The sequence below is a fragment of the Malaclemys terrapin genome, chromosome 2 (genome assembly GCF_027887155.1).
Source record: "Malaclemys terrapin pileata isolate rMalTer1 chromosome 2, rMalTer1.hap1, whole genome shotgun sequence".
NCBI classification, from domain to species: Eukaryota; Metazoa; Chordata; order Testudines; family Emydidae; genus Malaclemys; species Malaclemys terrapin.
Genome location: NC_071506.1, coordinates 45,152,366 through 45,169,828, shown reverse-complemented (window position 1 = coordinate 45,169,828; position 17,463 = coordinate 45,152,366). Strand labels below are relative to the sequence as shown.

At 44.3% G+C, this 17,463-nt stretch overlaps 1 protein-coding gene across 2 annotated transcripts in view; it reads right to left on the bottom strand.

The window, feature by feature from the left end:
• PIP4P2 (phosphatidylinositol-4,5-bisphosphate 4-phosphatase 2) overlaps nt 1-11,472 on the bottom strand; it is a 62,860-nt gene extending 51,388 nt beyond the window's left edge. For both annotated transcript variants that reach the window (XM_054018383.1, XM_054018384.1), the window contains exon 1: nt 11,313-11,472. In XM_054018383.1, coding sequence (XP_053874358.1) covers nt 11,313-11,418 — 106 coding nt within the window. In that variant the 5' untranslated portion in view covers nt 11,419-11,472. The remainder of the gene's footprint in view (nt 1-11,312) is intronic.
• Nucleotides 11,473-17,463: the final 5,991 nt, after the last annotated feature.

Here is a 17,463-nt window from a genome sequence, read left to right as displayed (position 1 = left end):
ACCTCACAGATTCGGGCCTTTTAAGAATGTGGATTAGTCCCTTCATAGAAATTTGTGGAAAACAATTCTGCTTTTCGCAGTAGTAGGCTGGACTGACCAACCTTGGGGCTCCAGCTTTCAGCAGTCACACAGACAAGTTTTGGGTTTTAGGGGAAGGTATTCTGTTGACAGAGGCCTTGGCTACACTTGGGACTTCACAGCGCTGCCGCGGCAGCACTGTGAAGCGCGAGTGTAGTCGTGCCGCCAGCGCTGCAAGAGAGCTCTCGCAGCGCTGTATGTACTCCACCTCTCCGAGGGGAGTAGCTTGCAGGCACTGATTACACTGGTGCTTTACAGCGCTGTACTCGCTGCGCTCGGGGGGGTGGTTTTTCACAGCTCTGAGCGCAGCAAGTTGCAGCGCTGTACAGCGCCAGTGTAGCCAAGGCCTGGGAGTGTAAATGCAAATGCAGTTTATGTAATGTACTAAAAGGAAATGTTAGTCATTTAAAAAACAACAGCTCAGCATGAAGAGGGACCAAAAAGGCTTTCTACCCTTTTGAATGACCAGATTTCCCTTTCTCTACCCCTATTGTCTGTAAGAAGCCAGGAAGGCAATAAGGTACTAGGTCCCCACTACAGTTTATACATGTGTTCTTAAATAGGGAATTGCAATAGGCAATAGAAAACACAGTCTAACACATTACAGTAACACAACAAAATTCATTTGAACACATGACAGTCCTAAGTAAAGTTTTACTGGAGATAATAGCTTGAGTCTATTTTAGTCACTTTTTATGTAAATTAGTGTCTTGAAATAAGAGCACTAAATATGTGCATGTGTGAGGAGGAGGAGGTAAAAATTACTGAAGCCCAACACTTGAAAACAGCATAAAGTAGGAAGTGTGTACAAAAGAGCTCCCCTTTAAGCATGGAACCAAGAGACACTGAATAAACTATACAGTACTCACAGCCGAACTATCAACAAATGTTTCAAAGAAACCAGGAGTCACATCATATTCCTACAAAAAAGCAGTGCTCAACAAAGCAGCAGCTGCTGGAAAGAATTAAAGGGCTACTATTAAAGCTGACAGGCCCAAATTTAGTCCTACCAGTTTGTTTTAGCTTGTGGAGACACTATATAGGGTAGCCATATAGGTATCCGGTTTTGGACCAGAAAGTCCAGTCAGGTCTACTGATCGGACATCCAAAGTCCAGTCATCACAGGCGGGGGAGATGGGGAAGCACTGGGTCATCACCTGCACCAACCCTTACTCAGCTGTAGGGTTGCCAACTTTCTAATTCCAGAAAACCAAACACCGTTGCCCCGCCCCGCTCACTCCATCCCTCCCTCCCTCCATTGCTTGCTTTCCCTCACCCTCGCTCAGGTGCTCAGTTTCACTACAAGGCCCAAACAGGCACCAGGAGAAGGCCAGGAGCTGCAACAGTTTGAACGTGGGAGATGGAAAGTGTGATTCAAATATCAGAGCGAAGGGGTCAGAGGCTGGCCGCCTGGCACTGAGGGGGCTCTGCTCTGCCTGGGCCCCAGGCTGCTGGCTGAGTTTTACTGCCTTTTTATTTTCTCTCTCTGATTATGATGGTGCCCAGAAGGACGCCAGTCTTCCAGGGGCTGCCTAAATCACCCAGCCGGGAAGGGAGGAGGGTGGGCTGGAGGGAAAAGATGGGAGGGGGTGGAGGAGAGAGGATGGGGAGGGAAAGAGGCTAAGGATGAGAGCAGGATGGGGATGAGGGCAGTGAAGGAGAGAGGAGGGAGTGTGGGGGGTATGTGGGGTGGATGAGGAGGCAGGGGGAGGCAGAAAGCTATAGGTGCATGAGGATGTGGGGGGCACAGGGGTGTATAGGGACATAATGGGAGTGCAGCAGAGTATGGAGGTGAATGGAGTGCAGGGTGGGGGGTGAAGGACATGGGGCGGCTGATCTGGGAGGTGGAGAGGATGGGTGGGAGAGCGCTGTAAGGGGTACAGGGATGGGATGGGTAGGTGTGGGGGCAGGGAAGGATGGGAGGGGGAGGGATGCAATGGGGGGGGATGAGAGTGGGGGGGGGTTGGGACAGGGAGGGATGAGGATGCGGGGGATGGGACGGGGAGGGATGCAGTGAAGGGGATAGGGGTGCAGCCCTATTCCCAGCACTCAGAGATGGGGATACATACCTCAAACTCCTGGGTGCCAGCGATGGAGCGACACACCACGGTTCACCACAGCGATGGGGCGACACACCACGGTTCACCACAGGGCAGTGAGGGCATATGCCACAGCTCAAGCCCAGCCACAGGAGGAGAGCGAGAAGAGGGCCGGCAACAGCAGAAGAGGTGCACACCACAACTCCTCAACAGCCACCTGCTGAGCGCTCAGAAATCGTGCTAGTTCGGCCCCTGCCCTGACCCAGCCAATGAGAGTGAGCCTGCGGGAGGGGCAGCACAGACCCCCTTGTGCGCCCCAAGCCTAGGAGCCGGACATGCCAGCTGCTTCCCGGGAGCGGCAGCTACCACTGCACGGCACTGCCAATTGGACAGTCAATGGCCCAGTCAGCAGTGCTGACCAGAGCTGCCAGGATCCCTTTTCAACCAGAGTTCCGGTTGAAAACCGGACACCTGGCCACCCTACTCAGCCGGGGCTACCTCCAACCTGTGTCGGGCACCTGCAGCTCCCAGCCTTGGCTCTGCAGACAAGTCCCTCCTGATCTGGACGGGAGGAGGGGGAGGGAGAGGAGCAAATGGTGGGCGGGGCCTTGGAGGGACAAGGCAGGGCAGGAGCAGGGCCTTGGGGGAAGCGGCGGGGCAGGGGAGGTTCCAGTACTCCTGCTGGAGTGTCTAGATTTTAAATATTAAAGTTGGCAACCCTAACACTATACTCATTCTTTCCCTCCGTTTTTGTGAGTAGGTAGGGTACTGAAGTACACAAAAAACCTACAATATATTTCCTAATGATGAGAAATCACAATCTTCTAAGATGCTGTTAAAGCCTGTTTCTTTGCTGTGTAGCCTACTCACAAGCTACCCAAGACCTTTGATTTGTTTGCATTTTTGGGTGCATGCATGTTAAATGTTTCTGAAAAAATAAAACAAAACATAATTTTGGTAAATTTCAGACTCAAGTCTACTATCATTTGCACTGGCAAAATTCTGGAGTAACCCCACAGACATATATGGAGTTACTCCAGAATTACACCAGTGCAGCTGAGAGCAGAATCTGGCCCTTCATTATTTAGGATAGGCTCATTTTCAGAATCTCAGCCTTACCATCATCCTTTGCAGAAACCAATACACTCTTGAAGATTTTTGGAGTAACTTCAGAACATTTTAATGATTGGTTGTTTTCTGAAGAACTGCAATGCCGTCTGGATTAATGCCTGGGCATGCCTATATGTGGAGACAAGTTAAGCTCTCCTCATTCTCAGTTCAAGACTACCCACTAGTAGAGACAGAAGCCAATGTCGTAATCCGTAAGAACCCAAAGTAAATACTTTTGGAGTCTGGCAATATTTCCTACTGCATGTGCATTGTAAAAAGATCAATGTAATTTTAAAAAAATGTAGATGACTGAAAGTTGGAAAAATCAGACAGGGGGTGGTGCCTGGGCTGTTGCTGCTACTGCTCCCATGAACACCTTTCCAGCATCGGACAAGCTGCCTACCACAGAGCTGGCTCATGTTGAGCAGCCAGCTCTAGCAAAGACAGGCCAGCTCAATAACAAAAGGCATCACATCTAGCAGGCTAAGAAGAGAACTAAGAACAAGGGGGAGACCCAAGGACCTCTGATCCTCTGGGTCTGGTATTTACATTCTAGTTCACCAAAGAGGGTCATATAAGGTTTCTACTGAAGCCATTATCTTTGTGGAATGTATGTGCAGATATATATATACATACACACACACATATACATATATATATACACACACACACACACAGAGCAAAACACATTCTTAGGCCATTGTAGTTAAAGGCAGGTCACCCACAGGTAGTGTCCCTTAAGGCAGGTTTCACAAGACAGGAGGTGGGAGACACTCATCTCCCTAGCTGACAATTGTGTATTGCCTGTCTTACAAATGGAATGCTATTTGCATACTGAGTCAAATGCTAATGAGGAGAGGGTGAGGATTTCAGGAGAAGAAATTAACAGAAAGAGGTGAACAGCTCAGTGGTGGGAGCTGTATATAGGAAGGGCCCTACCAAATTCACCGTCTATTTTGGTCAATTTTGTAAATTTAATGATTTCAGTGTTGTAACTGTAGGGATCCTGACCCCAAAAAGAGGTGTGTGTGTGGGGGGAAATCACCAGGTTATCGTAGAGGGGTTGCGGTACTGCTACCATTACTGTGGTGGCACTGCCTTCAACGCTGGGCAGCTGGACAGCAGCGGCTGCTGGCCAGAAGCTCAGCTCTGAAGGCAGAGCTGCCATCAGTAGCAGCGCAGAAGTAAGGGTGGAATGGTATGATGCTATTGTCACCCTCATGTCAGCGCTGCTGCCTGCAGAGCTGGGCCCTCAGTCAGCAGCCGCCACTCTCCAGCCGCCCAGCTCCGAGGGCAGCAGTGCAGAAGTAAGGGTGGCAATACCACAATACCCTCTGAAATAACCTTGTGACCCCCTGCAACTCCCTTTTGGGTCAGGACCCCCAATCTGAGTAATGCTGGTCTGCCCTGTGAAATCTGCATAGTATAGGGTTAAAGCACACAAAAGACCAAATTTCATGGGGGGGGGGGGGGGGGGGAGGAGACCAGATTTCACTGTCTGACGTGTTTTTCATGGCTGTGAATTTGGTAAAGCCTATATATATATAAATATATATATAGCTGAGGAACAAAGAACTGTCTAATATATCTAGGGGTGCAGAAAGAAGCAAGGGCATCCTTCATCAGGAAGAAAGCTGCCAGCACACTTGGTCCCATGAAAGGAGGATCTCAGCTTTCCTAGTGGAAAAATGCTGTGTGAAAGACTTTGGTTAAGCAGTGCCTTATTAGACAAGAGGGAATCATGTTAGTCAAGCGTAGTTTCTAGAATGCATGTTCTGCTTTTATTTTACATGTAACCCTTTGTTGTTTTTGTTTGCTATCACTTGAATCTCTGTTCTTTGTTATACTTACTCTCTAAACATATCTGAATGCTGTGTGTTAAGCAAAGCTGGGTTCTAAGGTGTAACTAGTAAGCTGCAGTGTACTGTTCCTTTGGGAACAACGGGCCTGCTAATTCTGTGAGTGTCCAGTGGTTAGGGGGCTGGACACCATAGAGGGAAGCTTGGAGGACTCATGGGTTGGAGTGTGCCTATTGCTAGCCTGCATGAGGGAGAGTGGACCCCACAGAGGCTGAGAACGGTGTGCAGGTGTTGCCTGTGGCTGGGAGCTGGCCCCTGGCAGGTACAGACAAGGTTTCCTCATGCTAAGGGCAGGTGGCAGCAAGATGCCTCACAATTCTAGGTATCACTGGGAAGAGTCACAAAGGGATTCCTGCCTTCTAATTCTAGCCCCAAGAGCAATTCACTGTGAGGCTGTAATCTCTGCCTCATTTTCCCCTTCCATAAAAGAAGGGTGGCAACAAGTGCCAGCTATTGTGTTGTGACAATTGTTTGCAAAATGCTTTAAGTCCTGGAGATCACCAGAATGCACACAAAAGTTCCCAGTGTCTGGGAGACTACCAGCCCACAGAACTGCTGTTTGCCTGGAGAACTGTATTTGCATGCCCTTTTAAATATTGGCAACTATGCTTGATGGAATCCAGCACAAGCAGCAATCTTCTTCCACTGCAGCACAATTCTGATGGAGACCTGAGATTGGTCAAATAAGACTTGTAATGGAAAGAATCACTACAATTGCCCCATATTAGAGCTGCTTGGCTCCCAGGTGAGCAGCACAGATTCTAGTATCCTGCCACATCAGCTACTTCCAATATCTCAGGATAAATTATGATTATCTTTTAGAATGGCACTGGACCTGATGTTCACATCTGAACTAGAACAAGGCTGATTGTGAACTGGGCAAAAATATCCATCAAAAATGAAGGAAATATTGGGGCTATAATCTTCATGCTAAAAAAATGCATTTAGAGGAGTTCCAAAAACAAATCAGTACCAGGAATTAAATTTCAGCAAAGAGTATATTGTGAGGAGAAGACAAACAGATTCCCTAGCAGGGTTAGGAGTCTGCCAGTCATGAACTCTTAATAGAAATGCAGACAGCTTTCAAAGTACATTAATATAGCACTTACAGATGGCTTTTTTAACAGTCTGAATTTCAGACTAAATATTTGTGGCATTTGTAAGATACAATATATTGACAGCAGTAAAACAGTTCATATGCGTAGGCCTAGTATTCCTGATATCCAGTTATTTCCAGCAAGTCTTGTTTTTACAAGCCATAGATCTTTTCAGAGCACCTGTAATGAAATCTGATTACTGCTATTGATATTATGGTTTATAGCTACATTATCAATGTTACTTCTAACAAAAGAAAAACAACAGCTACATCATATCATCAATGACAGCAGAATGCTCTCTGTTATGCAGAGTATCCTAGTTCAAGCTAGAGGTGGGTCCCTTTCTCCCCAGGATAGGAATGCTGTGGATGTGGTAACGTATTGGCTTCCTAGGAAGCCATATTTCACATTACCCTTGAAAATTTTCCTCTGCTTGACATTCAGAAAGGCAGAGACTATCTCCAAAGGGATCTGCATCCAGGTTTCCTCACAGGCAGATGCTGTGATTCTGGGCCTAAAAAGGGGCATGGAAAGAGGTAGGGGTATATGAAGGTAATGAAGAATACGTTGAGAAAAAGAAGTTATTGCTCTATTTCAGTGCCTCTCTAACACAGTCTACAGCCATCCAGTAGTCTGCAGAACCGTTGATGGTGGTCCACAAAATAAGGCAGACAGGTGGTTAGGGACACAGGCAGTTAGTGACTGGGAGATAATCCAGAAGAAAGTTCCCCTCAATGTGCACTGCAGAATAACAAAGCTAGAGGACACTACATCCAAACAAGCTTACTCCTGCCAGTAAGAGGTTAGAATCTAAATCCTGCCCTGGCCAGCAGAACCATACCCAATGCATCCTCTGTCATAGGCATGCTGCTGGATTATTTCTCTATAGTGAATTCTGCTGCTCCTCTCAGTAGAAATATGCACACCTACTATCTGCTTGCCGTAGCACACACACTTGTGGATTAGGCATTTCCAACTCCCTAACTCAACAAACCAGGCCCTTCTGGGATATGACAATCCCTACCACACTCTGTGCTTTTGAGAGATCCTGCCCTGCTGCTTGTGTGAAGAGACGATACTCCCTACCTATTGGTGCTTCCAATGCATCACATTGAGCCCTGGGGATGTGTTACCAGCCACACACTCCTCATTATTAAAAAGATGGTTCTACCTCTTAGAAAACTTCATAAATAAGAACATAACTAAGGCCTTGCCAGCACTTGAAAAGTGTATCCAGCATCTACTAGCCTGAAAACTAAGCCTGCTAGCCTAGGTGAAAAATACACGAATTGCTAGGAGCAAAGGTGGAGGAAAGAAGCAGCAGTTTCTTCCCCAAAAGGAGGGTGCTGCTACACCGCCAAGCGACATCCCCTCCAATTTAAAGGAATAAATCAGCTGTGTACCATCTATTGGGTACTGTATTTAATTAGAACATGTCCAAATGTTTAATGTACTCAGACAGGGCTGACAGGGCAGGAGGCAAAAGGGGCAGTGCCCCAGCCCCTTTGTTTGAGAAGGCCCCCAAATTGAGTGGCACTGCAACCCCATGCTCCAGGTCACAATCCACTGAGCGGGGAGCTGGACCCAGTCCCATGGGACAGGGGCTGCCATTATAAAGGGAGTGCAGGGTGGGCTTGCTCGCTCCCCACCCAGGCTTCCCCTCAATGTTTTTGCACCCTTGGGGATTTTTGGAGGGGGAGGCCCTCTGTTTCAGATTTTGGCCCTGCCCCCCAAAAACCTATGTGCGGCCCTGCTCTCAGCTCTGGAGACTAGGGGACACTGCTCTGAGAGGCTAGAAAGCAAGCTCCACTGCTCCTTGACACACCACATCCCTAGGCCTAGAACCACGGGTGGATAGGGACAAAGGAACTGATCTCTGACTGGGTGCTAGGTGAAAGGGGTGAAAGCCGAAGGTGAGAACAGCTCCTTCTTTCCACTGCCTGTGCTCCTGCTGGGTCCCAGTGATCCATGGATTTTCTTGCATGCTCAACCAGCAGGTGTGATCCACTGGGTGTTCCCCCATGATCTATTTTTGGCACCTCACCACTGAAGAACACCTGCTTCAGCATCTCTGCAGCTCCTAAGACATACAAGAGAGAGGAGTTTCTCCTGCAGGTCTCCTGAGGTATATGGGACAGCCTATCTAGTGGTGTGTAGCTAAACAGTTTCAGATTACAGAATGTGCAACCTTAACTCTGCCCCTTGTGTGTACACATTACAGTGCAGTCTTTATTAGTTTAATCAGCAGCTATATATTATACATTTTCTTTTTAACTAGCAACTTGCCTTCCTCAAGGGTAATTGAGGTAGAGAGGCAATTAACTAGGAAGCTACAGCAACTTATCCTATATACTGTATGCCAACAAATTTTCACTATTCCTTTAAGCCATACTAGCAAAACAAAATAATTTCGACTTTCATGTAAGTGATTTTTACAGGCGATCTGGCATACATACTTAGCACAACAAAATGCTTTATTAATACATGGATTCTGCGCCTTTTCTATGGGAGGAGTATAGAATGTATTAATAAAAATATTACATGCCAAAATCATTCAAGCTTGTTGCTTTCTCCTGCCATCTGAACGTGAAATTTAAGTGTTGGGCTCTCTCACAAATTTTCACTGATGACATCAAAGAAACTATTAAGTAATAGTATCAATTGGCATGAGAACCAGGTTTAAGAAAAGTGCTACAGCATAGGCTTATATCTGGGTTCAAACCCAAGTCATTGCACTGATTCATTCCCGTTACATAATTAATAATCACATTTTCAAAATACTCTTAACTGTACATAGAGTAATAGTTACAAAACAAAGACTCCTAGGAAAAAAGTAACTGAGTATGAGAATTCAAAATGCCTGAAAACCAATATACTTTAAAGCTAAGGAGGTTATAAACATAAGGAGTGAAGGCAATTCTGCATAATTAGATCCCAGGGAAAGAAAATCCAATCTCCATGACCTCTGTTTTGAGGCCTGTGTTACTGGTTTGTGTAATTAAGAATGCTAGATGATGGTTAAAGTTAACCAAGGGCATAGCAGAGCTAGATTTTCATATCCAGCCCTGATTTTCTGACAGTTTTAAAGATTACAGTATACAAAAAACATATTTGCTCACCTGTAGCATTTGTTCACTTTCTTTAGAACTCCCATCTACAGTGTATTCACATATAAATCACTTTTTGGTTTAGATTTAGATCCTGTTTAATCTGTATGTGAAAACTGGAGATCCTAATTTGTAACAAGCCTGGTAAAAATAGAGACCCAAATCTGCTCCTATTAAAGCCAACCAGAGTAGGATTGGAACCTCATACTTTAAATGCTGCCACTAAAGCTGAACTAATCTCATTTAGTTTAGACAGTCTGAGCTTTTTCTGACATTCTGTTTCACTCAAGAGGTTTAACTAGTTTAAAAAACATCTATACCAATGTGTTTAGTAAACCATAGATTCATAATTATATTTAATTTTTAGATCATGTTTATTACTATTCCTAGCTCCAAATCTAAGTTACTTGCTTAAGTAAAAATTAACTCCCTCTTACTGAACAGACAACCTTTACCAACAGACCAATTTTATTACATCTATAGAAGAGAGTTTAACAATACATCATTAATCTGGATCCCACATTCACAAGTCAATGACCTACTGTATCAAGCTTGCTTTTTTCGTGTGTGGCCTGCAAAACCAAACTCGCAATGACATGTGTTAGTCACTATATTCGGTATAGACGCTACTGTACAGAGAGCTACTCTCTAGTGCCAGTTTGCCCACCAGACTAGAATTTTACCACCCGTGTCTACTGGTACAAGGCTTTGATGACCATTGGAAATGAAATGGGGTCTTTCTATGTCTTTTCTCCATTTGTTCCGGTTTGATTCTTTAAGATATGCTTGCAGGTAAGATTCTCTCTGTGTCCTATACTATAGTTGACCATACTGAATTTAGTTAAAATTAAAATTATAGTTCAGTTAAAATATCCTTTGGTTTAATCCCACCTCTAATTAATGGGAGGACTAAAATCCAATAATTTACCTTTCAAAATAGCTTATTAAAAAAAAAAAAGAGTTCAAATGTGAATGTAGTTACTGTTGCTAGAAATATGCTCTACTCTGCCTTTTTAAAAGCATTACCCATTGTTTCTCAGCTTTTTCTTTGCTGCTCAAATTTCCATGCAATAAAGAAAAAGTGAGATTACTTTTGCTACCTGAGAAACTATCATTTGTTTATTCCATTCCTCCTTCAGCCTATTGTTCACTAAACTATACACATGCCTGCTCCTCTCAAAGCCCAACAACGACCTGTCCCTCTCCTCAAGGCAAGGCAGTCCCATCAAAGAGCAGCTATCAGCAATCAGGCACAAATCAGACGTGATTTTCTCTAAGTCTGATAATAATGCCAGCATTATTCCCTCCTAAGGCAGCTCAAGCAAAAGATATTGAAAGGTAAAAGGTACTTTCAGCTCCACAAGAAGTTTAGTGTCACTTTTCACGAAGGTGCTTCAAAAGCAGCACCAAAAGGTGCATGGATTTTTAAATGAAGACTAATTACATATGTAATATCCCACCCAATTTTTTTTTTTTTTTTTTTTTTTTTTTTTTTACAATTTTCAGTATAAAAATAATTACTGAGATCTGAACTGAGGTAAAAAAAATGACTTGCTCGTGGGTTGTAGGAACAGGGAACCCCCAAGTCAACAGATTGGGGGTGAGGGGAGGGTGATGAGGCTTTCAATGACAAATTGCATAGTTTTTCTTGTTTGTTTCTTGAGCAACAGCCTCTCAAGGACACGGGAACAATGTGTGCACCAAACACACCCTGCCTCTGCCTAGGCCAAGCAGCAGTTGCTGAGCGATGCGCGTTAGGGTCTGCACGTTTGACTCGCCGCCGGTAACAATGCACTGATGGCTGCTGCGGAGAAGCCGGGAATGCGGCACGTTGCAAACTCATCGTGCAGCATTTCCTACCCTGCCCCCCGCCAAGAAAATACCCCAGCCTCCGGGGCACGCCGAGAAACCCCTGCAGGGCCAGGCCAAGCCGCGGGACGCACCAGCTGTGCAAGACACCCACCCTCTCCCCCAGCGCAGGCTGGAAAGGCTGGCCGGGGGGAGGGGGCAGTGGGGACTCACCTCTGGGGCTGCTCTCTAGTAAATAGGGCGGCGCGGTGGGGGTGACATTGCCGGAGCTGGGCGCGGAGAGCAGAGGGGAGCGCTCGTCCACCCCGTCAGCAGCCATGACTACTGCGGCAGCAGGGCAGGCTCAGCCCGGGGAAGCGCTCTCCTCGCTCGCCCGGCGTGTGAGCGTGTCACAAGGCACTGGAGCGAGGGGGAGGGGAGCGGGACCAGCAGCGCGAGAACGGGGGGAGGGCCTGGGAGCAGGACCAGGAGAGGGAAGGGACCTGAAGGAGGGAGGGTGGGACTAGCTGGACTCTCAATGTCACAAACTAATGAGGCAGAGGATGGGGAAGGGCAGAGCTTCCATTCCCTGCAGCCTCTGCCAAAGTTGAGGATGATGATGGTGGGGGGAATAACTCATGTGGCAGCTGTTTTTGTTTCCCAGGGCAGCTAATGCCTGAGCCTTAAGATGAGGGTGGCAAGGGGGAGCAACTGGTGTTCAGGCTCTCCTCCCAGGAGAAACTGGGACATGAGCAGGAGAGAGTACACCTGTGGTTGCCCAGGCCACCACTGCAGCAGGAGAGGGAAACCCTGGCACCTTGGGGTTTGTTATGAGGCGCGCACACACACACACACCCTCTCCTCCTTGCTTGCTACCCCTATTCTCTCACTATAGTGTCACTAGTCAAGAGCTGTCTCTTGTACCAACCGAAGTTGGTCCAATAAAATATAGCACCTCACTCACTTTGTCTCTCTAGTATTATAAATAAGATTATCATTCCAGAATTGTTTGCAGACACCATTAGCATGGGTACCTTTTGCTTTTTCAACTGGAAGTTACTAAAAAAAAGGAGGAAAAAATAGTATTTTCTCACTTTCTGCTTTTTTACTAGTGGTTTGATCTGTTATGTCTCTCGCTCACTCTCAAGGTTTTTATATGACAGTTTTCACTGGGATGTCTGCACAAAATTAAAGATCTCATGAAAAAAATCATGTTTTTAAAAATAAACTCAAAGAAAAGAGATGATATAGTAAACAGCAAAAAGCAAATGGAGTCATTGTAGCTGGCCTTGTTATTACTTTTTCAATTGCCTCTTTCAAAAACCTGATGAGGAGGCAGATGTTTCCTCCCTGTGATTGTAAACACTGATGTACTTAAGAAGATGATGGCAAATCAGTGACCTTTATTGCAGTATTAAATATGCATAAGGAAATTCATACTCTTTTTGTCATTTGAGTCTGCTGCTCATCTGGGAAGGGTCTCCTCTTCTGGTGTCAGTGAACTCTCTGAGGACACAAGGCACCACTTAATACTGTCTCTGCCTGAAATCCCACTCAGGCACCAGCTGGAAATCCCAGCTGAAGAACTGGGGATAACCTTTCCTATTGTATTTTTTGCCCAAAGAGACATATGCTTGTCACACTGTGTCATCTAGATACATTACCCATGGATTTGAGATTTCCAGGCCCTCCTAATGTATGGCATGTAAGTGATAACACAACAAGGTGTGGAGTTATTCTGGATAACGGCATATGCCTGAGGCATTAGGAGGATTGCCAAGTGTCATCAGCCATCCCAGAAGTGTGGTTATCTAGGACAACTGAACTTCCTGAAGTGTGTTATTGGGAAAATGCTCTTACATTTTTGTAACAACAGGATAATAAGACCTGAGCCTGAACTCTGAAGTTGGATGCAAACACAACAATTTCATTAGCTAGTCGGATTCCTTCCCTCTTAATTTTGTTTTATAAGATATATTAGTTAGAACTGGCCAAAAAAATTCTGACAGAACAGCTTTCCATTGGAAAATGCTGATTCAAGGAAATAGAAACATTTCTCAGGAACATATTGATTTTGTCAAAATTTTAGATGGGAAGTTATCAAAACATTTCCACTTAGGTAAGGTTGAAATCTTTCATTTCAATAAGGATGATGTGTTTCACTTTGAATTTATCATTTTGACTTGTTAATATGATATGATAGCCAATTATAAAGTTAATTGAAACAATTCAAACATAACAGACCATTTCTATCTTATTGAAACATTTTGACATTTCTGAAATGAAGTATTTCAGGATTGTCCTGTCACGGGAAATTTCAACAATTGTTTTGATTCAGGATGAAAAATAATTTTGAAATGTTGACATTTCCTGCAAAATGGAAATTCTGACTTTTGATCAGCTCTAATGTTGCCATGTGAAGAATAATACATGACAGGGCACCTGGTGGTTAGGTGCATATTGACAAGGAACCAAGCTGAAGGCCAAGTACTTCCCTCATCCAGCAAGTGCCCACTTGTCATCTCAAACCACTGTGCTGTCTAGAGCGTGCTATTCCCCTCTGAAAATGCTATAACTGACTTTGCAAGAGGCATACTTTCAGGCTACATAGTTCTGAACCATGTGTTTTTGTTTTTGTCCTTTCATTAAATTAGACTGATCCTGAGAAGTGCTGAGCAACCCAAATTCCCATTGATTTAAATAAGAGCAGGTGGTTCCCAGCACTGCTCAGGATCAGGCCAGACCTTAGAGCCTTTTCCTGCAAGGACCCTTAAAGCTCCCATTGGTTAGATGCCTAAATACCTTTGAGGATCTGGGCTAACATGCTGCTTACCCCGCACTCTGTTTGGGGTTCTAAGATGGTGTTAGGCTAATGTCAGAAGCTCAATAATAGGTCTCTAGTATTTATAGTTGAAATATACCTTCCTGCTATTGTCCTGCTATCAAGCACCCAGTTTTCAGTAAATATACTGATTTCTAATAAAGGAACTGACATTTCCAGCCACGCACCTTTACCATTTCTGTTGTACTGTGAAAGATACAATAGCTAGAAAAGATCAATAAAAAGAGGTAGAAGATAGGCAGGTTCACCAATACCCACTGCACTGCAGTTACAGGAAATTGATTGTGTGAGACCCATCCACTGCATTGTTCCATGCCTCAGAGGAAGTCTTAAAAACCCTAATATCACTGCCAATTGCCTAAATGGAAAACTACATTACAATTCAGATCTGTTAATCAGTTGAACTCTGGGCATATGAGCAAGAATTATTGTAGCTAAGCATCTCATTATACTGACCTATACCCGGAGAATGATTGGTGTCTAAATAATTGCCTGTTAAGTAAGTATAAAAGTAACACACAGCCACAGCTCCTACTACCTAATTCTCCCTTTCAATGCCAAAGGGCTTGTCTACACAGGGACATCCAGGAAAACAAATGCAGATTAACCAAAGATGTGAATTTGAAATAGCATAGTTAAACCGCATTAAATCTTTGTGGACATCGTTATTCAGAATTAAAATAGTCTTAATTTGGTTTAGCTGAACTTTGGTCTACACTACAGAGTTAGGTCGATGTAAAGTAGCTTACATCAACCTAACTCAGTAAGTGTCTACACTAAAATGCAGCCCCCACCGATGTAACTCGCCCACTACATTGACTTAATAACTCCACCTCCACAAGAGGCATAGCTCTTAAATCAATGTAGTTAGGTTGACACAGTGTAAATGTAGACACTGCAGTGCTTACATCGACTGTTGCTGCCTTTCAGAAGCCTTCCCACGATGCCCCACACTGACAGTTAGATCGGTGCAAGCACTCCTGGTGAGGACGCACACCGCTGACACAAGGAGCGTCGTGAGGATATACAAAAGCAGCTTACTTACTGTGGTGGCTATAATTTCAATGTAATTTAGGTTGCCTTAATTTTGTAGTGTAGACGTGCCATTAGTACACTCAGGAAGTGAATTAAACTAAAACAAATTAAGACCACTTTAATTTGGAATGAGGGTGTTAGTTGCTAGAGCTGCTGTACTTCAAAATTACAGAATCGAGAAGTGAGCTAATAATTCCCAGTGAATAATTTGTTCATTGCATTTTGCCTATTTGTCATTATTTTAAATTAATTTTATGAGAGTAACTTCAGGTTTACAGTTTCATATTGACTTACACATTTAGGTCTCAGTCAGGCAATGGGATCTAGTGGCATGGAGCCCTATGCCCATATGGCATTTTCATTGACTTAGGTAATACATAGTTCCAAAGGGTGTCCAGCAAATTGATACAATACATTATGTAGCTATCGATAGATTATACAGAAACTACATTCTTTTGAATGTTATTAAGGTTGAAAAGTCAAGCACTCAGGAGACAGAATGTCTATGCATCCAGAATTCAGCCCCCCTATGTATATACATTATGGAACAGCCTTTAATTACATGATCAAATGCTGTTTTTTCCACAGATCCCCTGACTCATTCAGTGCACAGGATGGACTACCCTAGCAGCTGGGCTCACAAGTGAGCCCAAAGAAAGCAAGAAGTGATAGGCATCCACCTGATGAGGCTATCACTGAAGGCTGAAACTCCTCCCTATACAACTAACAGCTATGGACGCTGAGCAAATAGAATGTGGGTCCAATGGATTCTCAGCTTTTGCTTTTATATCTTGAGGCTACTTTTTTAAATATATGGAGGAGCTGTTGGGATGCATTTCCATTGCTGGCTGCAAAGGGAAGTGCACAATGTATTAAAAAGTGAGGCATATGTTCAGCACTGATCAGAACCAAGGAAAATATCTTAGATGTAAGACTTGTGGGGGGAAATAATTGCTAAGTGCAGGAAAACTGAAAAGCATCCTACTGCACCTTTGAAAATCACACAGGCAAATGAAGCAGCTATGTCTTCTGAAAAATTAAGCTTACAAAAGGTTGTACCATGTATATCCAGATTTACATTGCAAGGTAGACGTATCCCAAGTCACAGTCGTAGTTCCCCTTTCTGCACCAGAGGGCGTGTCTATATTACTGTGTGGGGTCGATCTAAGATACGCAACTTCAGCTACATGAATAGCGTAGCTGAAGTCAACGTACTTAGATCTACTTATCGCGGTGTCTTCACTGCTGTAAGTCGACAGCTGACGCTCTCCCGTCGACTCCGCTTGCGCTCCTCGTTCTGGTGGAGTACCGGAGTCGACAGGAGAGCATTCAGCGGTCGATTTATCATGTCTCGACCCCCCGCTGGATCGTTCGCTGCCTGCCAATCCGGCGGGTAGTGTAGACAAACCCAGAGGCTTGCTGGGTTTTACCACCTGAACTTCTGTATCAAACAGCTTGGGGCAGGCAGGGAATCCTTCAGAAGTACTGACACGGGGCAAGTGAAAGATGATGCATAAAGTTAAAAGGACACAGTTAATTTCTTCAACAGTTTTTTATTGATTTTACTTCCCATTTTTGTGATATCTTTTGAGAAGCTTTAAAATACACATTACTCTGCCAATCCCTCTTCTTATCCATTTAGGAGCCAATGGTTTTTTGACACCCTCCCCCCCCCAGTGGGTTTTGGGGAAAAAAACAACCTTGAAATTAGCACAATTGTTTAATATAATAATAGTAGCTCAAAATTCTGTAGCCCCTTTGTGATGTTACACCCCATATTCTTCATAGAAATATGGTTATGATATGAATATGGCATAACTAAGATATACTTTATGCAAGATGGCTCATGTAAGGTATCATTGGAAAGGTTATAAGCTACTGAATGTGATTATCCAATTTCTATGCTTGTATTCTTTCTGTATCTAAAGTTAGGGATATGGATTATATAACAATTACAACTGGGTGTGTATTTGGGAGACACCCACGAGACAACAGACCATCAGCCTTGATGGGCCATTAGGAAGAAACAACAAGACTGTGAAAATACTAATCTCTCTCCTTCCGGAGAGTCCTCCTGGGACATAGCTGTGACACTACTAGGTCAGGTGGTCCTGTCACCTGACACTAAACACTATCTTGGACTTCTAGTCATTTTCCACTAACCGGAGGGGGAGGTCAAGTTTGGAAAATAAAAATTCCCACCTTATGTAAATTATATTTAAGGCTGGGGAGAAAGGCAAACAGGATTCTCCTCCATTGCCTATCCAAGAAGAAAGACTGCTGAAAGTATCTGAAGGGACAAAGGAACTGACTTGAGGGGAAAGGCAGGGGTGAGACAGGGATCCAGTCTGTAAGAAGAAATAACTGGAACTGTAAGCTACAGGAACTCTGCAATTTGCCTAAAATAACATTTAGGGTGAGAAATTACTTCTTGAAACCAGTCTTTTTAAGATCTTAAGCTTAGTATCCGTGTTTTGTTTTATTTGCTCAGTAATCTGCTTTGTTCTG